At 47.5% G+C, this 25,761-nt stretch overlaps 9 protein-coding genes across 9 annotated transcripts; 5 read left to right on the top strand and 4 right to left on the bottom strand.

Moving 5' to 3' along the window:
- Positions 1–622: 622 nt before the first annotated feature.
- PFICI_09695 (uncharacterized protein) lies at positions 623–1,630 on the top strand (the record flags this gene model as incomplete). Its single annotated transcript, XM_007838276.1, has 1 exon — positions 623–1,630. One exon carries the CDS (start codon positions 623–625, stop codon positions 1,628–1,630), a length of 1,008 nt encoding a protein of 335 aa, XP_007836467.1.
- A 506-nt stretch (positions 1,631–2,136) lies between these two features.
- PFICI_09694 (Xaa-Pro aminopeptidase) lies at positions 2,137–3,568 on the bottom strand (the record flags this gene model as incomplete). The annotated part of the gene is made up of 3 exons (XM_007838275.1): positions 2,137–2,244; positions 2,310–2,681; positions 2,744–3,568. The coding sequence occupies 3 exons, from the start codon at positions 3,566–3,568 to the stop codon at positions 2,137–2,139; spliced, it is 1,305 nt and encodes a 434-aa protein (XP_007836466.1).
- Positions 3,569–4,306: 738 nt separating this feature from the next.
- PFICI_09693 (uncharacterized protein) lies at positions 4,307–5,398 on the bottom strand (the record flags this gene model as incomplete). Its single annotated transcript, XM_007838274.1, has 1 exon — positions 4,307–5,398. One exon carries the CDS (start codon positions 5,396–5,398, stop codon positions 4,307–4,309), a length of 1,092 nt encoding a protein of 363 aa, XP_007836465.1.
- Positions 5,399–8,558: 3,160 nt separating this feature from the next.
- Positions 8,559–9,152, top strand: PFICI_09692 (uncharacterized protein; the record flags this gene model as incomplete). Its single annotated transcript, XM_007838273.1, has 2 exons — positions 8,559–8,620; positions 8,696–9,152. 2 exons carry the CDS (start codon positions 8,559–8,561, stop codon positions 9,150–9,152), a joined length of 519 nt encoding a protein of 172 aa, XP_007836464.1.
- A 74-nt stretch (positions 9,153–9,226) lies between these two features.
- On the bottom strand, positions 9,227–12,795 carry PFICI_09691 (uncharacterized protein; the record flags this gene model as incomplete). The annotated part of the gene is made up of 3 exons (XM_007838272.1): positions 9,227–11,359; positions 11,547–12,415; positions 12,465–12,795. The coding sequence occupies 3 exons, from the start codon at positions 12,793–12,795 to the stop codon at positions 9,227–9,229; spliced, it is 3,333 nt and encodes a 1,110-aa protein (XP_007836463.1).
- A 2,057-nt stretch (positions 12,796–14,852) lies between these two features.
- On the top strand, positions 14,853–15,403 carry PFICI_09690 (uncharacterized protein; the record flags this gene model as incomplete). The annotated part of the gene is made up of 2 exons (XM_007838271.1): positions 14,853–14,904; positions 14,970–15,403. 2 exons carry the CDS (start codon positions 14,853–14,855, stop codon positions 15,401–15,403), a joined length of 486 nt encoding a protein of 161 aa, XP_007836462.1.
- Positions 15,404–17,047: 1,644 nt separating this feature from the next.
- PFICI_09689 (uncharacterized protein) lies at positions 17,048–18,198 on the top strand (the record flags this gene model as incomplete). Its single annotated transcript, XM_007838270.1, has 3 exons — positions 17,048–17,151; positions 17,201–17,554; positions 17,625–18,198. 3 exons carry the CDS (start codon positions 17,048–17,050, stop codon positions 18,196–18,198), a joined length of 1,032 nt encoding a protein of 343 aa, XP_007836461.1.
- Positions 18,199–20,664: 2,466 nt separating this feature from the next.
- On the top strand, positions 20,665–22,410 carry PFICI_09688 (uncharacterized protein; the record flags this gene model as incomplete). Its single annotated transcript, XM_007838269.1, has 3 exons — positions 20,665–20,935; positions 20,992–22,165; positions 22,221–22,410. The coding sequence occupies 3 exons, from the start codon at positions 20,665–20,667 to the stop codon at positions 22,408–22,410; spliced, it is 1,635 nt and encodes a 544-aa protein (XP_007836460.1).
- A 288-nt stretch (positions 22,411–22,698) lies between these two features.
- Positions 22,699–24,758, bottom strand: PFICI_09687 (uncharacterized protein; the record flags this gene model as incomplete). The annotated part of the gene is made up of 6 exons (XM_007838268.1): positions 22,699–23,457; positions 23,607–23,780; positions 23,842–23,922; positions 23,973–24,107; positions 24,167–24,311; positions 24,370–24,758. The coding sequence occupies 6 exons, from the start codon at positions 24,756–24,758 to the stop codon at positions 22,699–22,701; spliced, it is 1,683 nt and encodes a 560-aa protein (XP_007836459.1).
- Positions 24,759–25,761: the final 1,003 nt, after the last annotated feature.

The following is a 25,761-nucleotide window of genomic DNA, read 5'->3' as shown; positions in this document are numbered from 1 at the left end:
ATGGCTTTTTCAGAATCGATGGTTATATTTAAGTTCAGATATCATTTTTAAGTAGGGATTTCCATCTACCAACTAAATTCAGATCCTATTCAGATGCCAACAGCAAGATACATGGTGGTCAACTCGCTCATAAATTCAATGTGCACACAGTCGATGCAGAGGTGGCAGGGAATAAATATGATATTCTCCGCCAAGCAAGGTTCGGAAAATCCACGGTTAAATTGTGCAGCATCATACACATTCCATTACTCGGGGCTCGGCACCCGAGCAACTTAAGACAGAGCTGAACATGGGGGCGGCGCGGGGTCGAGTTGCGCCGGCTGGCTGGGTATCAATCTTCCCGCCGAACGCCACAAGGGATGAACGGGACATCGTGCATTAGTCAGGGCGCCAAAAGTTCAAGGATTTCCAGGGTTTCCAGGGTTGCTCGACTTAGATAATCATGCTTACACACGCTGGCAGATCTCAGCTGATGTAGTTGCATACATCACGCGCTTCTGAGAATAAAAACACTGGGTACTCACCTGGCCGTGTCTTTTTTGGCTTTACTTGCATCCCGATCTCTACATCAGCTCAATCCTTGACACTTGTTCAATAATATCATCTTCCTCAGCTCAGCGAAATGAAGGGCTGGACATTCACACATGGGGGTTACCCTCAGGCACTTCAAGAGTCTGATCTGCCTGAAGACACATCACCGCTCAAACCAACACAGGTGCGCGTCAAAGTCAAGGCCGCATCAGTCAATCCCATCGATGCTCAATTAATGGGTTTCCCCCTCTTGGGATCCCTCCCAAATTTTGTTCTCCCCGCCAACAAGGGCGTGGGCGAGGACTTTTCGGGCGTCGTGGAGCAAGCCGGCGCAAAGTCTGGATTCAAGCCCGGAGACGCCGTGTTTGGCATCGTTTACTTCTTCCCTTCCGGCAGTCTCACCGAGACCATCACGGTAGACACCAACAGCCCCGGGAAATCCATTGTGCTCCACAAACCTATTGACTGGTCTTTTGAGGAGGCTGCCGCGGTCCCCCTGGTATGGCTCACTGCGCAGACGACTATTGACGCAGTTGGACCATGGATGAAGAACAAAAAGCTTGCCGTTCTAGGTGGCAGCTCTAGCTGTGGCATGTACGTCAGCTATATTGCCAAGCAGCGCGGGTGGAAGGTGATTGCGTCTTGCTCAGGCGCAAAGGCAGATTTTGCTCGCAGTATGGGAGCGGATGAGATCATTGACTACACAACGACGAGTGTGCCGGAAAAGATCAAGGAATTTGGACCCGATGCCATCATTGATTGTGTCGGAGGACCGGACTGCGTTCAGCTCGCCAAGAGATATGTCACCGTTGTCGGCGACAAGACGTCTACCGATAGGCTGGGCATGGGTGGACGATATACATACATGTTCAATCCTCAGATGTTTGGCCGCGCTGTGATGGGCAGGATAGGATTTGGCTCTTCATACACTTGCATCAACCTCGTGTACAAGGACAGCTACCTCAAGGAAGCTCTCGATCTTCCTAAAGATAAGATCATCATCGACAGCACTTTTGACTTCAGCCAAGTGCGGGAAGCTTTTGAGAGGCTCAACACGGGACGCGTGAAGGGCAAGGTGATCGTCAGAGTTTCTCCATAGGAGCCTGTCTGGCTCTCCTGTCAGTTCTTTGCACAGGACACATCTCTGCACTCATTTCCTTGACTTATGACTAGAATTATCTCGGATAGACACCATAATACCCAAATAATAGCTCCTTCACACATGGAATAACAATGATGAGGTCGAGGGGGTTCATATCCGGAAAGGTTGAGTATCAGAAGCTCACTGATGGTTGAAACCTTGGTCACCAACTGTTGAAATAAGGTGGCTGGGTGCGACCCACACTGCGGCTGTATATAGTGGGAGCCTTCCCCCGTCCCTTTAGGGTAGACTTGCTGGTGAATCAATGGAATATTGAACATACCTCTTAGCATAAATTATTCTTCGTCGTTCATGCACCAATGATGATCCTCTCGAGTGCTTCTGGCTCTTTTATAAGATCTGTCAGGTTGATACTTCCCTCTTCCGTGATCAACAAGTCGTCTTCAATGCTATTCCCATATGTCAGTTTTCACGTGAGTATTGAGCCAGGACAAGAAGACTAATCATATTCCTCCAACAGCCCAACATTCATCCAATATGGCCTCGTTTATGAACTCGTTGTGCTGAGGACTTTCAAGGTAAGGTCGGATGACATGTGGCGAAAAGTGAGGCTGTAGTAAAGCGGAATAATTAGAAAACGCCATTCTTGACTGTATTTCATCGCGAGGTATCTTACCCCAGGCTCAACTGTGACCACGCTTCCAGCAGGAAGACTTCTGCGTACCCTAAGGTATTTGAATAGCAGATCCGTTTCGTCCTTGACGGGCTTGCCACCAACATCGTGTGTATCCATGCCGAGAAAGTGGCTTACTCCATATGGCATAAAAGCAGTGCTGGTCCTTGCCGCAAAAATCTTTTTCGGATTGCCTCTTAGAATACCGATTGATAAAAGACCGTCTATGGCAACAGTATGTGCCAAGGTATGGATTTGCTCCCATTCGACACCCTCCTTCAAGGCTGCAATACAACTAAGTTGCATTTGAAGTACGATGTCGTAGATGCGACGGGAATTCTTGGAAAATCTTCCAGATAATGGAAAAGTGCGTGTCTTATAACAATTTCAGCTTCCAGACAAACAACAGATGAAACTTGAGGACTTGGCTCACTTACGATGTCAGATCCATAGCAATCCCATTCGCACCCAGCATCTACCAATACTAGGTCTTTGGCTTTGTTGTCGATGATGAGATCTTGATTGTTGCTTTCATAATGCATTGAGGCGGCATTAATTCCACTAGCGACGATGCTCGGGTATGCCTGCTTCTTGGTACCTCTCCTCATACACTCAGCCGTGAATAAGCTGTCAATCTCGGCTTCATTTTTGAAGTTTTTGACTTGCTTGAGAACAGCTCTATGTGCAGCGCAACTAATTTCGTTTGCTTTCTTGATCAAGGCAATCTCAAAGTCATCCTTGACAATTCGACACTCCTCGATAGCTTCACCCAAGATGTCGAAATTCCTGTTCTCAAAGTCGTGGAACTTTTGTCGGAAACGTCCAGCGATTGCAAATACAGCAGCGTGAGTTCCTCGCTGCTGCCGACCGATTTCTGCGAGTGCTGAGCCAAGCTCCGTATCAGGTAGAACATGATCGACATCATATTGCTTGAGTACCTGTTCTGAGCTTGGAGATTTCCCTGACCACAGGATTTGTTCGACATCTTCTTGCGGAACAAAAACCGTCATTGTATCGGAAGCAATGTCGTATATCAAGTGGCATCCAGCACGATCGGCAATGCCAGTCAAGTACGTAAAGGCTCTCCGTTGCCGGAAAAAAATGAGCTCGTCTACGTCTTCGTAGAACTGCTCATATTGTCCTTCTAGGTATATAATGCCGGTCGCAGCAGGTATCCCGGTCCGAATATACTCGACCACACGCTTGGCGTAGGACTTGGCCGGGTATTTCCCGTTGAACACATTATCAAAAGATGCCGACATGCTGGTGTACTTGTTGCGATTGGACAAGAACCATGGATAGAGATGGAGAAACTAGAAAATCGATCTAGACTTCAATGATACCAAACGAAGGTTGCAACAAGGCTTGCAACGAACGAAGGAAATAAGAAGAAAAAGGTTATATGCTCCGCGTTTTTAATGTACCGACTTACGTTGTCAAATAGTTGCAAAAGATACTTGTTTTCCGACCCATACTATAACCAATTCCGTGGAGAGATTATAAGCTGAGTTCGGCTTCGGGGTCGCCAGTCTTATTGCGGATGGGGCAAAGTGGACGTGAGCCAATCATAACTGCTTTGACGCCGACTCCGAGCCGAAGGGACTAACGTACTTAGTTTCATTGTATTAATTACACCCTTGGTTTCTTTTCTCCTTGCCTTCATCCAAGGCTTGATTGCAACTGCCACTCAACTTGGCTCGAGGCTAGCATCTCTTCGTACTTATTCCTGTCTCTTGTTGTCTGCACCAAGTATGAACGATGAAGTCCCACGCATTCAACGACTTCCGAACGGTCGACTTCGAGCCTGCGACCCGTGTCGCCGCCAGAAACTTTCCTGCAATCATGCTTTGCCGTGTCAGAGATGCATGGTCGCTATCCCGTGAAATTTGGAGCTACACATGGCTAGGACGAAATCAGGAATGCTGGAATTCTTTCTACTCTTCCGTTAATAGGCGGAAAGTAGATCTTTATGAACTATATTGGTGACAATATTTGCCAAGTCAAACTAGACCAGATGCCTTCCTACGGATCCCCGCTTCCTCCAAGAGTGGAAGCACGTTGTCTCTGAAATAAGGAAACTCCTTTATATAGTCCATAAAGGCCAAAGTACAACCGCTAAAGCCTGCTTCGTGCAACGCCAGGAAGCCATCTGCCACTTGTCGCGGCGTTCCCACGAGCGGATAGCCGCCGTGAAATGCGGCCACCCTGTCGCGTATGGACTTTAGGACGCCGTCCGGGAACGATTTGGCGTGCGCCAGCTGGAGATCTATCCATGCATCGACAGCCTGCCAATCCACGTTCTCTCTTCCGTAGTAAGTGACGTAGTCCTGCGCTTCCTGCTCAGTGGGACGGCAAACCACATGAGCCATGGTGAGGACACGGACTTCAGTTCCGGCTTGCTGGGCCAGAGCCTTCAGATCGGCAATCTCCTTTTTGGACTTCTCGAGCTCTATGGTAGGCGTGAAGAGAAAGTGGGCATTGCGGACGGCGAAATTGCGTCCTTCACCGGAGCCTGCAGCATTGATGATCAACGGCTGGCGCATTGGCTTTGGAAGTGCCGAGATATTCTTCAGCTTCCAAAATGTGCCATCGTGGTCGAATGCGCCAGGCAGGGTCCAGAGTTTGCCGACAATATCATACCACTCTTGTGCATAAGCATAGCGCTCCTCGTGGCTAGCCGGCAGCTCGAGGCCGAGAGCTTCGTACTCAGGTCGGTTCCAGCCGGCCACGATGTTGAGGCCAATGCGGCTGTGGCTGATCTGGTCTATGGTGGCTATTTGCTTGGCTGCAACTACCGGGTTATAGGCCGCTGTGTGAATGGTGGCGATGACATTGAGCCTCTTGGTCTGGGCCAATAGGCCGGCAGCCCAAGTCATAGTCTCAAGCACGTTACCGTGACAGTTGGTAGGTCCAAAACCTATCCAGCGAGCAATAGGGAGCATGAAATCAATGCCGGCGTCATCTAGCAACTTGGCAAGCTTCAGGTTGTTCTCAAAGGAATTTTCCCATCGCTCTGGGATGCTAGTCAGAGACTGACCTCCATCTGTGTTGGTGCCGAACGTGCCAAGTAAGAAGTGGTCTTCAGCGACCATGATTGGACTGCCATGGCTGTTAGGTACCGGCTCCATGTTGGTCGCTTAATACGGTTGTGTTGCAATAGACTAGAATTGTAAAGATAAACAAATGTAGGACTGATAGATTGATGTGCTGTCTGCTGGGCTTATGATTTAAATGCAGGCTGTATACAGAACCGTTCGCTAAAAGCGACTTTCTTGTAGGTAATCTCACAGCAGATTAATATGCTAAGATATATGTAGATCAGAAAAGTTCAGGCGAGCGGGGAAGATTACCTGTGTTACAATTCAGACTCACTGGAAAACCCCACCAGTTGGGTCATCTGATTAACCAGCACCGGGCCGTGATCCGTCCATACTGGGGGTGCTTGCAATATGGCCGTGATCCGTTAGCTGGCGGCTAGATTTTTTCAGTGATCGAATTAAATAATCTCTACAGATTTAGCCGTTGGAGCGTATTTTATGGTCTGCGCCACTGAGCTATGGAGTACAACGGCAATTCAATTGAAATGAAATAAATGACTGAAGATTGTTATCGTAAGTGGGGATAGTAAGTCATCGCCTAATGCGCCACAAGTGGCTGGGGCCCGTTAATTCGTGTACGGGCCTCTATGAGGCTGTTGGTTGCATAGGTAGATCTAGAGTTCAGACTTAACTTGCAGTTAGCATGACTTTAACTCTCTTCGGTCCCGTTTTCTAAATCCGGAATTTGTTTAATTATTCTTGCCTCGTTGATTTGATCTGCGTAAAACCTTAGCATATTCCGAGTCTAGCTGCGACTTGAGATTACCGCTGATTTTGCATTTCCAATTACTTTGGCCCGTCCGCACCCAAAATCTATACAACCACCCTCCCCCTCCTAATCCACTAACATCCTTGCCCCAAGCCATTGTTTCAGCGCAGCCATCATTCTCGTCGCATGAAAATCGTGTATTCATCGCCTGCGACAAACAGAGAGCGTGGCTCAGCATGGCCATCACCACGGAGCTAGTCCATCAGAGGATCACTGATGTCACAAGGCCCATACCTATCTTCTCCATCGCAGTCACTGGCTCCGATCGTAAACAACCGACGGAAACAAGAGATTCGCCACTCTTTCGAGAGCACTCTACGAAGTCCAGGTTCGCATACTCGTCATCAGCCTCAATCAAGTCGACTACAATTTTGTAGAGTACTCCTTCTGCCTACCTGAGTTCCTAACGGTCTGCGTGTTATTAACGAGGGGCCCCAGCGCCTTAGGCGTGGTGACATGGCTAGCAAGAAGCTGGGTTTCTCTATGTGAAGAAGGTATACTAGTGGAAACCCTACAAGACTGAATAAAGGATAAGAAGAGAAAGAAAGCCAAGAACGACGCGTAACACACGCGTGTTACCATATCGGTGACGGCACCTTAGGAAGCATATTGCATTTCCACAGAGGTATTAAAAGTATTAAAGCATAGATAGTGCATCTGGACATGTAAGGGTTGACCAGCGAGCCATAGAGGTAGCGTATCCTATATCTACACAAAATGACTAACAATTTCAAATTCTGGCTCCTCATTTCTTCTGCCATGCGGTTGAAATGCCGTCTAGATCATGCACGGCCCTTATTTCTATTCGTATTGTAAATGAACTGCTAGACGAGCTAGAGTAGACCTAGTCTGAGGGTTTATAGCCTGAACGAATCGTAAGGATCTTGCGGGAAATCTCCGTCACAGGAATGCTAGAGTATAACATCCATATAGCTGAGAACAAATTTGGATCTCGATGCAAGATATCTGCGCCCAGCCTCTTCGGCAAAAAGCCTAATGAATAAACACATTCGGACTCTTCTTCTATGTATTTAAAGAGTATATTGACACGTTATCACCGTATAGTCGATATTTAAGGGGAATCAGCAGTCATTCACTCTTCTTCAGGGACTGGTTGTGTTTGTCGAAGTTCTTAATACTAGAAAACATCAGCGGCAGCGAACCTCCCACATCTCTCGTGACTGGCTGCATCAAAATTATCGACATGTTCCAGCCCTGGCTTAAACAAGTAGTCAGTGAGTATTGTGGAGTCAGGCAAATAGAGAAGAACGAGGAACGCGAGAATAAGGTACTGACTGCCAGAGTGAGAATGAGGAGTGTCCCTGTGATCTGGATTGGTTCTTGAAATCGCATACTATTACAACTCGTACCTTATTACTGCCTCCCCCGTAATTGACACATTTTCTATCCCTTGATATAACAAGCATCACGGGTTCTCGGTGGGATCCCTGAAGCACTTTGCTCCGGTCGACTAATTATATCGCAGCATCACAGACCTTTTCCTTCGCGACGATAAGACTGCGTCTTTTTCACTAACGCCAGCATATAGTCTTTAATTTCTGGTACGTCATCGAATTAACCATCAGCTCAAAATTATGTTTTTAAGAAAACAGCCCGAAATCCTGGGTTCTATAATGTGAATAACCTGGTTGGTATATGATTTGTATCTTTTTGCCTATCTCTGGGCTAGTGGCTTGGTTATACTAAAACCCGCCCTAACATACTGCCAACTCACATTTTTCCGATGCTAGCATTCTAACATTTTAAGACCTCTTACTATGTATGCTTTAGCAAATCCTTGTCGACGGAACCCTTTGCTCGATATTGCCCGCCCTTTTTGAACTTGCACCGAAAAAAAAAACCTCGTTGTAGTTCCGTGACCGGACTTCATTCTGGGTAAAAAGCTGACCCCCGCTGCGGACCGAGATCCGTCGCGCTACTCGTTTACAAAAACATGTGAAAAGGCCTGGTTAGTCCATTTCGGCCATATAGTGGCAAATATTATAGCATGATGCTTATGTTGCGATCCGCTGTGCTTCAACCCATTTAGCTGGTGCATATTCACCGCTCTAATAATTGACATGCCGAGATCCGGAGGAATTAAGGTATGGTGAGTTGCACTTTTCTCTTTTTCCCGATCGTCCTACTATGTAAATCACCCACCCGAAGGCTCCACTAGAGATTCGGAGTAATGAGGTCACAGAACGTAGTAATGAGATTAATAACGGGATTAAAAGCTTCATATCAAGTTTTCTCGCCCTGCAAACCAACTAACAACAGCTACATCACCTGCCAATCCAAACATCTCTCTATTTCGTACTTTCGTTACGTTTTCTCTTATCCAAACTTATACGAACTCTGCCACTTTACTCCCTAAAGCTCGAAATGGGGGCTAACGTGCCTGTACCTGAGTCTTTGCAACCCCCGCCAGTTCCTGATGCGTTGACGTAAGCAACTGGAAATCAATCCTCCATGTATGGCTCAAGAAACTAATTATGTACATTCAATATTTGGCATTGTAGTGGCCAGTATACCGATTTTCGAGCCGAGCTTCAAGAAAAAGGCTACGCTGCATTGAAGCGCGCGATTCCACGTGAACGAGCTGAAGAGTATCGCCAAAAGGCATATGACTGGCTTCAGTCATTTAGCACAAAGTTTGACTTCAACAACCGCGAAACATGGATTGAGAAGAATTTGCCGGTGATGAATCACATTATCAGAGCCTTTGGCGGTTATGGGCTGGTTCATGAAAAGTTTACGTGGGATGCGCGACAGGAACCTGGGGTTCTTGATGGTTTCGCAAGTATTTGGGGGACTCGCGAGCTCCTCGCCAGCTTCGATGGGCTCAATATCAGCCTTCCGAACCACGCTGATCTAGCAGCAAGAAAGGGCTGGGAACATGTCGATCAAAGTCCACTGAAACGCGGCCTGCAGTGCGTACAGGGTATTATCCTCAGGATTAATGATCTCTGTATCTAGGCTAGCTCCTCCCTTTTTTAAAAGTGTACCAGGAAAGGAGATCGCGATTGCTCTCAGGTGACTAGGTATAATAGCTATGTTCGAACAGGAGAGCACTGTTGCTTCGACGCTGTACGCAGCAATCTGACGATATCCTGATAGCCGCTCCCCGCAGCCCGAACTTCCGGCGTCCGACCATACTTATCTGGAGTATCGACAACTACCTTTTCAGACGCTAGCAGCAATTTGACGACAGCTTCTTCGCCGTACCTAGCAGCCCACGATAAAGGCGTTATACCGTCATTATCTCTCGAGTTAACGTCAACCTTTTCAATTGCTAGCAGCAATTTGACGACAGCTTCGTTGCGGTTCCTAACAGCCCACGATAAAGGCGTTATACCGTCATTATCTCTCGAGTTAACTTTAACCTTTTCAGTTGCCAGCAGCAATTTGACGACAGCTTCTTCGCCGTACCTAGCAGCCCACGATAAAGGCGTTATACCGTTTTTGTCTCTCGAGTTAACCTCAACCTTTTCAGTTGCCAGAAGCAGTTCAACAATAGCCTTATGGCCCTCTTGGGTGGCGCGAAACAACGGTGTTTTACCGTATCTATCTTTCGAGTTGATATCGACTTTCCCTGTTGCTAGCAGCAATTTAACAACAGCGTCGTGGCCTCTTTCAGCGGCGTAAGACAATGGCGTCCGATGGTAAAGCTGATCTCTCGAATCGATCTCGATTTTCCCAGTCACTATCAACATTTTCAAAGTGGCCACGTGGCCAAAGAAAGTTGATAAGAAAATGTTCGAGAAATTTGAAGGGGCTTTATAGTTCGGACCTTTCGTGGACCAATATCTCTCGAACCAGAGAGAATAGCTAACTGAATCTGGGTCACCAATTGCAAGAGCGATAGAGACCAGAGGGTTACTGTCGGCAATTGTGGCTTCGCGGAAGTGAACCCCCCAATTCCCGGCAGAGTAGTCCAAGAATGTTCTATTCTCGATATCAGGGTCGTAATTAGAGGTATTGAAGAGCGCTAGGTAATGTATGGATTTCCCTGCGAGGACTGTATGTGCCTGGCGCATGTTAATGGACCCATGCCAATTCAACGTTGATTGGGCTTCTGTGGACAATGGGTCGGCTAGGAGGAATTCTCTAGCGGTTTGATGAAGAAAATACACCTTTCCATGATGAATTGACACAAACAATCCACACAAAGATCTCAAAGTTGATTTAAAGTCCGCGTCGGCCTCTAAATCAAGGTCAGAGAACTTCCGATGGTTGCTTTGCATATTCACAGCGACATTCATTTCCGAAAGTGTCAGCGGGCGCTGTGCCGCTAAGATGATAGCCAAGGCTGCTTTAGCCGTGGAGGGATCCTTTGACTTCTCAAGAATTTGGTTGTATGCCTCATTGACGCTCTTCGGAAGCTTTGCGATGGCGAGCTCCACACCCTTGGGGGTCTTTTTGAAGCCATCTTTCTCCAGGTCATCAAAAACGAGGTGTACCCAGAGATATGTACGGTGCGGAATCTCCAGTAATTTCCCAGTCAGATGGGTAGTGAGGTCGGACGACAACCCCAACGACTTGGCTCGATTCTCAATCACGAGATTGACCTCTTGGCTTATGGCATCCGAATGCTCTTCTCCGGGTATATGAATACGGGGAATGTTGTCGACTAGATCCCTAAACTCGGATACAATTTGGTTGTACGGGCGGCTTGTTAGAAGAAACTTCAACTTGTGACTGCTTGAACGATCCTCAAGGTATCTTGGCTTCAGATGTCGAACTAGGTCCTCGAATTCACTTTCAGCACATTCATCCAAGGCGTCCAAAAAAACGACGATAGCTCCAGCCTGAGAATCCTGGACGGCGCTGTCGAATATGTTCCATAAAGATGCCGTGATGTTGACCAGTCCTTGTCCATTCTTGGAGTACTCGTTCATGGCATGTTTGATCAAGAAAGGTTTTTGGGAGAAGAGCTGGTGCAACAGGGCACAAAGTGCTTGGCGTACGGTGTTCTGGTCTTGATCCTTGAAGAAGAAGTAGCAAATGGTTGCCGGTTGCAAGGTGACATCGATCAAATGTTTAGCCAACACAGACTTTCCGCAGCCAGGATCTGCTGAGACCAAGAGCATCCCAGACTCTTGTGCCATCCATCCTTGGAAATTGTCATGCGTAAGGAGCCACTGACACGTACCTTCGACATGGTTTTCAACACGATCTTTGTACTGATAAGTTAAATGTGTTAGCTTCTCAATTTCCTCATGATTGTACAGAAATTTCCACCAAGTGTTCGAGCTACCGTTACCAGGTAGGCAAATTTTGCCCGAGACAAAACTGCCGGACCAGGAAATCTAAAGCATAGTCTAGGAAAATATGAAAAAGTTAAGGACACCACAATTCTTGACTACTTACCCATTCGTACGTTGCATCCTTTTTGCTAGATGTGAGACGAAAGAGCTGATGACACTTTTCTTCCTTGTCTGATTGGTGCCGCTTGACGCCATCTTGTTGGAGCGAAAGCTGCTCTTGCGCGAGAGCACGGTGTTGCTCTGTGACTTCCAGCTGCTGCTTGGAAAGAGATAGGAGTCCTTGCAAAGTTTCCAAAGACGCAGTGCTTGTCTGGTTTAGAGACCCCAAGTGCTGCCTTGCCACCAATTCATTGATTTGGCGCAAGTTCTCATTCACGATTGCCTCAAGCTTTTCAATCCCCTCTCTTTTCTTACTCCAATCATCCGAAAGAAACATATCTCCAGCATAGCGCTTGAATCGGTTCCTGTAGAATCGCAGGACACTTCGAAATTGGAAATCGAGGATGCCTTGATAGAGTAACACGATAGACTCGTAGGCCTGCGTCAAGGCATCAGTTGTATTGGAGCTCCGACCAAGATCTTCGACCAGTGATTCAAGGGCGGTATAGTATCGCATACGTGCCATGACATATCCGAAACCATCGCGGTTCGCCTCATCGGCTGTGGTTGGGTTTGTGAGCAAGGGAAGAACGAGGCAGATGCCTGCCCAAGCCATCGAGGCTTCCGGGGAGGCCTTGAGAGCGCCACCGATCCAGTCTTGGGCCCACAGCAGTAGCTCGGCGGCATGAGTTATGTGTTCCTTGGGAACGACTTCGAGACTGCCAACACGAAACTTTGTTCTTTTGTCTTCCATTTGTGCCAACCCTTCTTCAGCTATTGCGTAGAATCGGGTACGGTCAAAGTGCACAACAACTTCGGGCGCCGCGCCGCGCGCCGCAATTTTCGCGTGGAGTGATTCATCTGGAATTGAGCCTATGGAACGTTGAGTATAATGGGCAGATAGCGTTTTGGTGATACCTACCTATAGACGAAGATTCCGTCACCAGCAGATTTTCGTACTTCTCCACTAATTCCGGGCACTGTTTTGCGAGCTCCGTGTAAGCGCGATCCCAGAGTGACCGTTCAATACTGCGGCTGGGGGTGCGTGTGGCGTCCCCAGAGTGGCCATCTGGAATCAAATGACTTGAGCGGGGAGAGGAAGCGGCTGAGGAAACGTCTGCCGAAGGAGGTCGCAATAATTTCTCCGACTTTCTGCTGCGAAATCTGCTGAGGAGTCCGACGCGTTCCCCAACTGCAGAACCGGCGGTTTCGGCCGGCCCTCCGTCGCGATGTCGCCAAAATCTCCTACTCATAGTCCATGCCAACACAGAAAGTGTTGATGACTCAAAAATTGATTTGACCCCGCCCTGCGGCTGAGGAGTTGCGTTGTTCAGGACTCTGTCCAATAAGCGCGCCTACCGTGCATTGCAGTGGCCCATACTAGATTTGGCGAGGTTACACCAACCCCGGCAGCAGTGGGATGAAGTGCAGATCTGAGCATTGAAGTCAGCTGTCGCCGCTCGTAATTGAATGCGGCGCTCTATTAACAAACCATCATCAATGCCATATGATGAATTCATGCGAGTTCATTGAAATGTAGTGAGTTCAAATCACCTACCTGATCTATTATGTACACATAATGTGCAAAAGTATTGAGCGCAGCGTCAGATCATTGCGGTAGCATTTGCTTACTTGTCTTCGACACATGCGACGTGGCTCGTGACAAGGTGAGGACCGGGGTTTCGAGAAGCGTTACCTTGAGAGAACCCTACTATTATTTTTTTAGATTTGCCAAAAGTTGTTGCTCGGAGGCGCGTTATCTCCTAAGAAATATCTTAACGCTGTAGAGCTTTGTGGTACACTGTCGCCGGGGACCTGGACCAGATGCCAACTCAGGGTCGAATTGGTTACGGAGGACCGAGAGCTATTTTAGAATGATACTGTGATTTCTTCACGATAGGACTTTTACTACTTCCGAAGTGGAATATACCGTCTCTGAACTCAGTGGGTGTACTTTGTTCCAAACCATAGATTGATTGCATTGGGCAGCAATACTCCCTACGGGGGAAGCTCCCACTATGAACAGACACAGTGTGTATCGCACCCTCTCACTATGTTTCAACATAGTGCAATAATGACCTACAAGGTCGACACACTTGGAGATAGCACAGAGAAATACCGCCTCTGAATAAGCGATCACTAACAGACACACTGAAATTAATCCTCGATTCAACGAAAAGTAGCCTTCTCTCAGCATCCTAGAGCATCGGGAAGAGATACACATGCTCTTGGACTGCCCGCTGCCTTGACGGTGGAAAATAAAGTGAGAGATAAGAGGTTATGGATAAGGCCAGGGGGGAATCTTCAAGACTGATGGCAACAAAGTGGCATATGGAATTCTACAAGAAAGAGAAGACGGCAGCGAAAGTGGAACTATCGCATTGGAGTTTCTAGAGGCAACAAAGGCTTTGCTGTTTACTTAACAGTGCTCAATAGAAAGACTTCAATTTTTTCCCAAGATTTGATTCCGAACGCTGGCTATGCAAGCTCTCAAGTCTTGTAATAACTCAGCGTTTTCACGTGGATCGAAAGGCTTAAAGGGGCTATACCTTGCGCCTTGCAATGCAGTAGCATTGATTTTCGAGTCCGTGGGAGAGAACATTGTGGCTGCTAGAATCGAAATGATGGTTGCCGGGAATGTCCAGGTACCTGATCAAAAATAGTCATGTTTCAATGCTTCACTATGTCAAGCCGAGTCCCGCATGAAACAGGGACAGCAACACCATTATCTCCTCGGTACCCGCGGACATCATTAAACAAACCGGAGACGACTGAGAATTATCCACATGAATCCATAATGGTGGATCGTCCCACTAGGCGATTATACTACTATGGTATGATGGGTAAGTTAAATGTCCCTGGTAAGTATTTTGGAGCCACTTGTGCAGCTCTTGCGCACGTATTGTGCGTATTTGGCAGCTGTCGAGTGGGCGCCCCATCAGATCTGGTACTTGACCAGGGGTATTTTATTTACGCCTACACATCGTATACACATGTAGTTTTAGGGTTCCGACAACCCCGATGGATTTCGGCGATAAGCTGACCCAGAACAGTGGGCGAGCAAGCATCCTCCGGCCGTGGCATCATAGTTGTTAAGCACGAACATTGAGCCGAGGAACATATAGTGCTTGACAAAGTCATATATCCACACCTGACGTAGACTGCACACCTGTCCCAACAGAGTCATTTTTTATGCCGCGGCAAAGCACAGAGCTTTAGCGGTTAAAAATAGATGGTCCAAGATCTTATTCTATCAATAATTTTCCTATCATTTAACTTAGTCGAAGAATTTCTACACGTTGCTTTCATTATGCCCGTTTCCTTGGAAGCTTTGACCCTGACCTTGAGCGGGTTCATGTCGGGTAAGCGCCCACCCCGACCTCCTAGTAGCCGGCCTCACATGTTCAACAAAATAAAACATACCTAGGTTATGATTTCAGCGGCGCTTGGGTTTTCACACCAGCTGTAGCTGAAGCCCCTTCGCCGTTGATTGCAAAGCAGTGGAAACATGCCTGGGACATTGGCCGAATTGTCGGGAAATCCGTTGTGACAGGCTCGGCGGCGAGTTTCGCGTACTTGGCGTATGGGGAGCCGGTTAAGCATGGAAACCCTCGGTTTCAGCAGCTACTATCCTTGGCAGCTATCGTCATCGGAGCCATTGTTCCATTCACGATCATTTCGTCATATCCTTTCAACGAAGCTATCAACAAGCGACTTGGCGAAATTGACGGGGACATAAAAGTCGGCAAGGGAAGCACAGACTTGAAGCAGCTAGTCGTTGATTGGGGACGACTAGACTTTTATCGTACTATTTTGGCCATCTCTGGTACTTTCATTGGTATTTTCGCTGTTTTGCTTTGATGGTCCACAGGAAGAGAAGTCTCATGCATCACATGAAAAGTTTCTGCGAAACTTATGTTCATGGTGCAAGACCGCAGAATTTTCTAAATTCGGAAAGTTGTATTTTCAATTACAGTCATAGCTTCAAAGCCAATACCTTTGTCTATTCCGGAGGTATTATAGTGTACCAATATTCAAGTAACGTCATAACCCCTGGGTGTAATATGCGTTCAAAGACGTGGTTAGCGTCCGCCATCTCAGTCATGTTATGCTAGCGTACTATTCCCTTGAACCTGTGACACAATACTTGGAATCACCCAGCGAAAGATGCTACGTCAACCGGCGTCGGTGCGATTTCACTGGCAAATCATGCTTAGTGTAGTGTACAGAGTAGTGTCGTCTTTGCCGACTGAAGAAACTGGCGCACCGATATAGAAATCACCTTGGGTTCCACCCTCTCTGATTGCATATGGAGTCTTGGGAACACGAACCTACAGCTGGCTGCAACTTGTTTGACCGAATGAAATCAAAGGCAAAGGCTAACACCAGCCGAGAATCGCATAGAAATCGTGCTGAGAACTAGTAGGCAGCCGGAGCGGTGCGACACAGACCTGCGCCAGACTCCAATGTAGTCTTTGAATTGCCACTATGCAAGGCTTGGGCCTTTCGCGCAACGTAACGGAATAAAATAAATTTCCAACAAGATCGAATATGTCACAGCGAGACACAAGTCGATATTCACAACATGATTCAAATCATTCTAGCATATTCATGGCCCCTCTTCTGCTCCACTTTAGCATGTGTAAGGGAGTAAGCAAGTGGGGATACTGGGGATACTGGGGTGTAAGCACATGCGCAAAGCAGTAGGAGTTCTTTGCACGAGCTCGTTTTCTAACAATATCGCTGCTTGCAAGCTTCAATCATGTACCATTGGTTTTTTTTTCTTTTTTTCTTTTTGTGAGGCTTGGAAATCAATCATGACTAGCGCAGAATGTATCGTGCGCGCCCTCTCATCCAAAGCCCCCTCCGATGAGGATGTCCAGAAACTTGTCACTAGCACCTTGATCGAAATCAGGTAGACTCAACAATTTGGTACTCATTTTCAGTCCAACGCATGATGTGGTTTGAGATGATTAGCCAAGCGTGGCGACAAGAACCAGCCAACCTAGACCCTTGTTTGATAACGTATCTCTGCTGGACTTGCAGAAATAGTTCTGATTAGGGAACATCTTTTCTTTTCTCGGTGTAGCAGGATCATATTCACCGAGGTAATTTTCTAGCCTCTCTGTTAAACCGTGCCTATCGTATACACTCGGATATCTGTAAAGGCATTGATTCAATGAGTCAGGCATTATGCCAAGAGTGGCGGTCCTTGTGGATTGTGTTGAACGACATGGACATGAATATAGTCTCACAGGTCGGCGGTTCAGTTTGGGTTTGGAACTGGCTCTTTCTATTATGGCAATTTTCCGCGGCCAAATGCCGGCCTCAGCCCATATTGCTTGGAGAAAAATACGCCAGCTGAAGGGCCGATAGGAATATACAAACCTTAAACCCCTTGTAGCTAGCTGAGTTGACTTCGAGGCAGTATTTTATCTCGTTGTCACAGGAGATTTTTTGTCGTTTGTTATTTTGATTTGCAACGCCATCAACCTCTACGCAACCATGGCAGCACATTTAAAATCTCGAAAAGTTGGCAAATATGGGCCGAACATAGCTGCAATCGGTTTTGGTCTCATGAGCCTTGGTGGTGCGCACGGACAAGTAGAGTAAGCAGAAGAAACCTGACGTTATGGAAATTATTAACTTGATTATTAGCCCCAGCAAGGATAAACTTGCTGTGTTGGATCGGGCATGGGAACTGGGTGCCACCAATTGGGACACAGCCGACGTGTACGGTAATAATGAATTAATGGTCGGGGATTGGTTCCGGATTCATCCCGAGAGGAGAAGCGACATTTTCTTGGCATCCAAGTTCGGTCTGATTCCACGAATGGAAAATGACGGCAGACTCGTTTTCGATGTCGACAGCAGCCCTGAATACTGTCGCAAGGCCTGCGAGCAAAGCTTGAGCAGATTGGGCGTTGATTCCATTGACCTGTTCTACATTCACCGCGTGGACGGAAAGACTCCAATTGAGAACACCATCAAAGAGATGGTGAACTTGAAGAGGTAAGCTTACCTGGTAGTCCCATCATTCATACCACTTTATTCCAGATATCCATCTAAACTGTTATTGTAGTGAAGGGAAATTCAAGTATTTCGGTATTTCCGAGTGCTCTTCCGACACCTTGCGTCGTGCATCAGATGTTCACCATATTACCACCATTCAAGTGGAATACAATCCCTGGGCCCTTGAAGTAAAAGGACCCTCGGGTACCTTTCTCCTTCAAGCTGCCCGTAAGCTTGGCACAGCTGTGTTCTGCTACTCGCCTCTTGGTCGTGGCATACTGACCGGACGTTACAAGTCAGCCGATGACCTTGAGCCTACAGATTTTCGTAGATCTCTTCCACGTTTCCAAAATGAGAACTTCTCCAAGAACCTGGAAATTGTGGAGAGATTCAAGGCAATGGCCGACGAGAAAGGGTGTTCTACTGGACAATTGGTCCTGGCTTGGATACTTGCGCAAGGCAAAGACATGTTTCCTATTCCAGGAACCAAGAATCTGAAATATCTGGAAGAGAATGTAGGGTCTCTGAGCATCAATCTCAGCCAGGAGGATAATGTGGCACTCCGTCAGATTATCGAAGAGGCTGATATCGCCGGGGACAGGGGGCCAGGTCCAAGCGCGTACGCTGATACGCCTTTGCTATAACGTGGGGGTTGGTGTTTTTACACAGTAGAAACATCGGGACGTCCGTAGACCATTTAATCGATTTCAAGTCGGTCAAATTGCGTTTTTGGATGCGAGATACACTATTTGCAGTTTTCTATAGCTTTATTCATGATTCTTTACTCCAATCTAGGTAGTGAACAAGTGTGCCGACGATGAATCCATGTGAGACTAGTGACCATGTGACAATTGGCGCTACAAGTCTTTGTTTTCACAAGTATTTTGGACCAGTTTCAACTCTGCTTTAAGTTTTGGTCTTGAGCCGTTGAATCATATTCTTTCTTTAGGCGACTTCGAAAAACAAAGATGCTGTAATACCCAAAGGGAACGAACATTTCAATGTGTGGGGAAATATCGTAACATCTGACCGAGTGAGACTCTTCGAGTCAACATTATAGTTTGAGAGGATGGGAATCCCATCCTGCACTGCACAGATGCACAAGCCCCTACAGGCCGTGTAGTCTATCTGGACAATGACACCGATCTAGTGTCCTTGAATTCCCTATACCTCGGCCCCTCGCAAGAACAGGATACTGTTGGCAGAAGAAGTCGCCCCTCAGTGGTGGGTTCAATTTCATTCGTGGCATATGTGGCCAGGGCAGGATGTACCAGTAACTCCGGGAAGTATTTGCCAATGCCCTCTTATCGGGGAACATGGCTGTAAAGTATCCGTGTCACAATAGGCCTGGCCCAGGCACCCTCCACCGAGACCCGCAGCCCCAAAGTTGGAATTTCATGTCATTAACTCACCTTGGCATTCATCATCTCTCCGGATGCATAGGTAGTAGGGGTAGGTGGATCGCTTTACTGGCGGATGATCTCATTGACCTCGTCGTACATGTCATTCTTGGGAGGACCCCATTTCTCCGGGCGAGATCTGTACATTCATTGCCAAGCTAATGTCCACGAGAAGAGTCTTGAAGAATGATTTGGTGCGTATCAAAGAACCGTTAAGGCATAAACACCCTTCCTTACCACTGAGTTTCCTTTTCTAGCGTCACAAAATTGATTTACGGTTCCCATAGGCTGTAAAAACTTACTCATTTTTGGTCTCCATGGATTGCATGATCTGTCGTAGGGTCACATTTTGACCCTCGTAGAGAGCCGAAACGGTTTAATGAAGGACAGCCCAATCTTGTAAAGTGGTCCTTGACAACCCGCCTAATGGCCTGTCGCTGTTGTCAAGAAACATGAAATGCCACGACTGCTGGGGATACAACACTTTGGATTGGCGACCGGTATCAAGTAAAATAAACACCGACCAGTCTTTAAGTTCAGCGATAATGTTGACTGCCGTCGACCCGTATTTTGCACGGGGGTTCTCGATGTGCTTTTCAAAAATACATACCTAGGCGTAGTCTAAAGTAGCGGGGACAAGTGGTACACGTACATGATTGTGCTCAAATACTCGGAAATATGATATAAACAGGTACCAGGTACCTTGTCTATGCAATGTTCCAACAGAAAGAGAACTCGATATTCGAGCGTGGACGGCGGCAAAGATGATGCATTTCCACCAGTAGAGCCTAGGCCTCTCCACCGATGAACAATATTTGTAGCCTGTAACATCAAGATTATCGGCTCTTCTATCCAAATTTGTGAGCAATAGAAGCTTTGGAGCCACGGATACTTTTACAGGGCGAAATGCGTTGCCCACGCGGCACCGACCAGGCACTGATTTGTCAGACCCCTAGCTCAATGTAGTCCTGGAATGACACCCGAGCGTGTTCTGATAACTTGGATTTCTAGAATACTGATTTCATTGCATTGCGTCTTCTCCCGTCGCAGTATCCTTGTTATGGACCATCTGATCTCTTCAACCCCTCCTCAACTCATGTCAGTCTCGTATTACTCGGCGTAATATCCCAAACCCATGTTAGCTATTGAGCCTATAGTAGAAGATTCGCGCGCCGAGAAACCCAAGATTCTTTTCTCACGTGCTTGTTCCTGGCCTACCATGCGGTCAAGCTGACATGGATTATATCTGCATTGCATTTGCTATGCATCGCACCTTATCATTCCCGCATACGAACCCCTTGATCAGTGTCGTCAGTATCGTTGATCGCTCCCCTCCGAAGGGTTGCAGACATTGCAAAACGGACAACTCCCTTGCCCACAACGTCTAGATTATTATTTCTCGCGGAATTTCTCCGCCCGTGCCACGTCGCAGCAGATTGACTCAGTTCGGAAGGTCGGTTGCTTGAGCAAGCATTGCATTGACACACTCTCGCCAAGCGCGGTAAGGTAGGCTGTGTTTGCCATTGTCCACATACTCAGAATGGTGCCAGATTTATAGCTTGTCCTCCTATCACCATAGGTCTTTCTATATAATGAATGAGCATATCGTCCGGTCTCTAAAGACAGTGACTCTTCTGATGTTTCAAAAGTATCGTTGCTACTATCCGGATCACATTGTCATAGCAACCCACATTCCCCAGTTTGTCAATTATGCTGTACGACATCATCGTTGTGGGTGGCGGCCTCGCCGGCTCCGTGGTATCTAATCGTCTCCTCGGCTTCAACGAGAGCTTGAAGATTCTGGTAGTTGAAGCTGGGCAAAATGCCAACAATCGTACCGACATTATATGGCCCAACCAAACTGCGTTTGGTGGCGACTTATCCTGGGGTTGGGATACCATTCCCCAAGTCAATCTAGACAACCGCACCATGGGGGAGGCCGTAGGTACAGCCTTGGGAGGCGGAACTGTTGTTAATGCTGGTGAGTGAACTGAATGGTCAATAGATGCGAAAGACCTACACTCATATCTAAACTAGGGAACTGGGTCCGTGGCGATCGAACCGACTATGACCTCTGGGGTGAAACTGTCGGAGATTCCCGCTGGAATTATGACGGCCAACTTCCTTTCATGCAGAAGGCAGAGGCATTCCAACACCCGGATAGAAACCCGGATCAGCATGGCTACGACGGGCCGGTATTCGTTCAGACCGTCACTTCTACCAATCGCTCGTTCCCGCTGCGTGAGCCCGTGTTCCAAGCTTGGAATGAAATTGGCGTTTTTGAGTTGCCTGACTTAGATGCCAATGCTGGAAACCCCCTTGGCGTTGGCGATTTCTCTGAGAATAAGCACAATGGAAGAAGGGAAATTGCATCTGTCATTTATCCACTCAACGGAATTGATGTATTGACCGAGACCTTGGTAGAAAAGGTCTTAGTCCAAGATGTCGATGGAGTGTTGACATCTCTCGGCATCCAACTATCCAACGGCACTCAGATACTTGGGAGCAAGGTCATTCTATCAGCTGGAGCGTTCCGTACTCCCCAGATTCTACTCTTATCGGGAATTGGACCGGCGTCTGAGCTTGAAAGTCTCGAGATAGACGTGAATCTTGATTTGCCCGACGTCGGTCGAAACTTGATCCAGCACTCATCCACAACTTCCACTTGGACCATTCGAAACCCCGACGAAGGCTGGATCCCTGGCTCTGGGAATCCTCTATTCGAGGAGGAGCAATACGGCTGGGGTAATCCACAGGATTACATGGTCTCAACGAGCGTGCCTCGGGACGGTCTTGCTGTCGCCATTGAAATTGACGAAGGCGTTGCTCCCGACCCAGAGACGCACCCACTACTCCGTACTGATCGTACATTCTTGGAACATGTCTTTCAATACTTTGGATACACCGGAACCAGCGGCGCCACGGTGTCCTTCATGTCCATCTTGTTCATTCCCAGTGCGCGAGGGTCAGTCACACTTGCATCTGCCAACATTAGTGACTTTCCGCTGCTCGATCCGAACTACTTCGGTACTGAAGTCGATCGATACGTCCTTCGCGAGGCCTCGAGGCTGCAGTATGCATTTGCAGGAGGGAATACTACAGTATTGGGAAGAGATATTTTCGCAGGCGAAATCCCACCGGATGGCTCCCCGGCACTTTCCAGCGTCATTACAGACGAAGAGCTTGACACCCGACTTCGTGCCACTTTACGGTCAGTATTCATCTATTTCAAAGCTAGAAGATAATCTGCTAATCGTGTTTCTTAGAACGGCCTATCATCCTCATGGAACTGCAGCAATGGGGAAAGTTGTTGATACAAATTTAAAGGTGATTGGAGTGGATAATCTTTATGTTGTTGATACTTCTGTATTTCCCGTTGCCATCAGTGCTCACCTGCAAGTTGCAACCTACGCGCTTGCTGAGCAGGCCGCCGAGATTCTTGCAGGTAGCACCTAAGAGCTCTGACGCATGGGGATCGAATTGCTTCCATCTTTATGGTCTTGTGGATCTAAATTGTGTGCCTTTCAATCAGTCAATACTTTGAATTGTGTGTAAGCTGTAAAAATTACGTATCAACTCATAGTTTAGTGAAAATATAATTAATTACTAAAATTATGATTTTGCTTCATCTATATTTCGTTGCAGGCGGACATATTTGATATGTTGTCAGAGCTGGAGTGGAAATAACTCAAAATTTCCAAATCCAAATGCAATATATCGCTATATAAGCAAGAGGATCTGCCGTTACACATGTCGCCTTCTTGCCCACGTCGTCAAAAAGTCGCGTCCAGTCAATCGATACGTGTCGTTCTCAGCGTATGCACCACCTTGGGATTCGGTTTGCAAAACCAAATTGAGCCCGTTGCTGCTCTCGTTGTACTTCGGCCACGTGGGCAGAGAGTCCCCATTAGGGTCTCCGTAGTAGGCAAAATTGATCCACTGCGCGCTCATCTGGCGACTCAAAGCCTGATACTCTGGCCACGGCCCTACATACTGGGGGTTCGAGAACACAAAGGCAACTTCGGTGAAGTGAGACACGCCTTTGTATGCTGGCTGCAGCTCGCCTGAGTAATCGGTAAATGTAGCATTGGTAGAGTTGACGAAACCACGAGTGTTGAAGCGATAGGTGAAGGTCGGCGCATGGGCAGCATAGCGCTGTGCATCGTGTCGTCGTGGTGCATGATAGAACACATCACCTAGGATGGCGGCGATGCGCTTGTACTGCAGACCCTCCTCGGCAAAGGTTTCATTGCCAGTATTCAGAGGTATGCCCTGGGCAGGATCATTGGGATAAAGTTCCATTATCTTGTCGACGACTGCTTCCGGAAAATCGAAGCCAATTTCGTACAGGAGGAAATTGCGGATATCCTCATCTGTGTTCATTGTCCCCACTGGTGCATTATCCGTACCCTCGTCAGAGTTTGTGCCATACAAGTGCGGGACGTCAGCAATTTGGCCCATCTCCATGAGAGTACTGGGATAGTTTGGAATTATGTCTCCGTCCTAACGATTTGATCAGCAAAGTTCGATACAGCAAGCATTGTAAAGCAGGTGCAGACACGGCCATACCATAAAGGTATGACATCAAGAGTCTTCCTTGACAGTGATATTCTAGGCGAATCAGGGTGAGTTTTGATTGGTCGGTCACTCACAACAGTAGGATAGAAACCAGGGCCAGCAAACTGAGATGACATCATGATTGGATAAAGTACATCGTAGTCAATAGCACGCAAACAAGATAAAGTGTCAGGCGTGTCGCTGCAATTGACCTGATTCACGATCTGGTTGTACAGTGGCTGATACCAATCCGAGCCGTTATACCAAGCCTGAGAAGAGTTAATGCTTATCCATGGTCTAACTGAGGAGCAGCACTCCTGAAGCACTTACCGTCGTTGCTGAGCCGCTCTCTTGGATTGAACGGTGAAACAATCCATCTGAACGTCCACCATAACTTAGCAGTAATTGTCCCTGTTCTGAGTCAATTCGCCATCCTCCAAGTACGTGGACTACAAACTCACAACGGCGAATGAACCTGCGGATTCTCCCCATATTGTTACCCGAGATGGATCCCCTCCGAAGAATTTGATGTTTTCCTGGATCCATTCAAGGCTCTTGCGCATATCTCTCAAGGACAAGTTGGCATTGCCCGATCCCTAATTGATTGTTTGCATATCTGTTCCAGCGACTTCAGAACTAATTGTTCTAAACTTACCTGAATTTCGATCGAGTACAGCATTCCCCATGCTCCTTTTCGATAATTGATACTGACTCCAAGGACAGGCTTCCCAATGGCCACAGATCTCTGAACGATATAGGTCAGGTTGTAATTCGGCAGCGCACTCGTGCCTACTTGATAGCTATGATACTTTAGGTCAGCTGAGATGATGCCGCGCCAGATTACAGTAATTCACTTACCTTCCGCCGTGGATCCAGAGCATGACAGGAATCTTCTCTGTTGTATTGATGCCTGCAGGTCGCACGACGTTGATACTTAGACAATTCTCGCTCATGCCGTAGACTCCGTCTGCCTCAATGTTCTCGTCCGGACAAGCGTGTCCATATTGCTTTGCGCTACGTGCACCTTGCCAAGTTTCCGTCAAGGTCTGTGGAATCCGAAATCGGTTCTCGCCGCTGGTGTTTTGGGCGTATGGCATGCCTAGGAACAAATCCTGGTTGAACGCAGGTAAATGTAGTCCGGCATAAGTGCCATTGAGGACGGTGATGTTAGGATCCAGACATTCTACTGTTTTTGGAAAAAAGAATACTGCGACGCCAAGGATCGCATTAACAAGTCGCCGCGCCATGGTTGAAGTGGCCTGTGTCTTGGGCCAACTTTTGCTGTTCTAGACAAGAGCGAAAATATTCAGAAAAATGGAACTCTCTTGACCAGGAATTCCAAGTATGTTCAGAGTATATACACTTCACTGATAAGCCAATGCGGGGTCCATATCTCAACAAGATGCCAAGGGTTCCACAACATGATATCTCTCCTCATTTCGTATCGGATGCCCCGTGCGGTCTGCAATGAGCCCGTCTACAATAACCCCAAAGCTGACATAAAGAGAGGGACCTGAATGAAATGATAGCTCGTAGCGTTCTAGCGATGCGGCGAAGGTGAATTCAAGGCAGAATGCATGCGAGATGTCGGAAGATGGTGGTCGGAATGATAAGTGACCGTCGGGCGCCGTGTTGAATCGGTCAGTATGCGGCGCTACGGATGTCCGATCGCATCCCAGCACGCGGGGCAGCCGATGCAAGACGGGGACAGGCAGGACGCGTCGCACAATTTTTATACAGCTGGTGCCGGGACGAACATACAGCAACAAAATAAAAACAGAATTGATGCTACACTTTAACGCATAACGCATTTTGAGCGCTGGCTCATCCTGGTTGTGTTGGAGATATCGCCATGCGCTGCCAAACTGTGGCCGGCAATCCAAAGCGATTTAATCTAGCATGCGTTTGCAAAGTGTTGATCAGGGTCGTTATTACTACCAGTCAGACGCCTTCGGCCAGCTTGACCAACACAGCACTGAAATGCCCTCAATTAGCATATAACCCCCAACTCAATCTGCAGTGCCTACAAGATTCAATCCTGGAAAATGCAGATTGGAAAGTGGGCTTACTAGGTAGGTTACAAGGTCACTCGGTAATTGCCACGCGTTTGGCGCAGTTTCGGTAATCGTGCAGCCACCACATGACAGCCGGTGATCAATACGGGAATCCTTCTTTGTGAGGTCCTACCTCGCCTATCTTGTATGTCGAGTGTAGCGGATATCGGGTAAGGCGTAGCACGATACCCGGGAA

This window comes from Pestalotiopsis fici (genome assembly GCF_000516985.1).
Source record: "Pestalotiopsis fici W106-1 unplaced genomic scaffold PFICI_Scf_7, whole genome shotgun sequence".
Classification (NCBI taxonomy): Eukaryota; Fungi; Ascomycota; class Sordariomycetes; order Amphisphaeriales; family Sporocadaceae; genus Pestalotiopsis; species Pestalotiopsis fici.
This window is presented reverse-complemented; position numbering and strand designations above follow the sequence as displayed.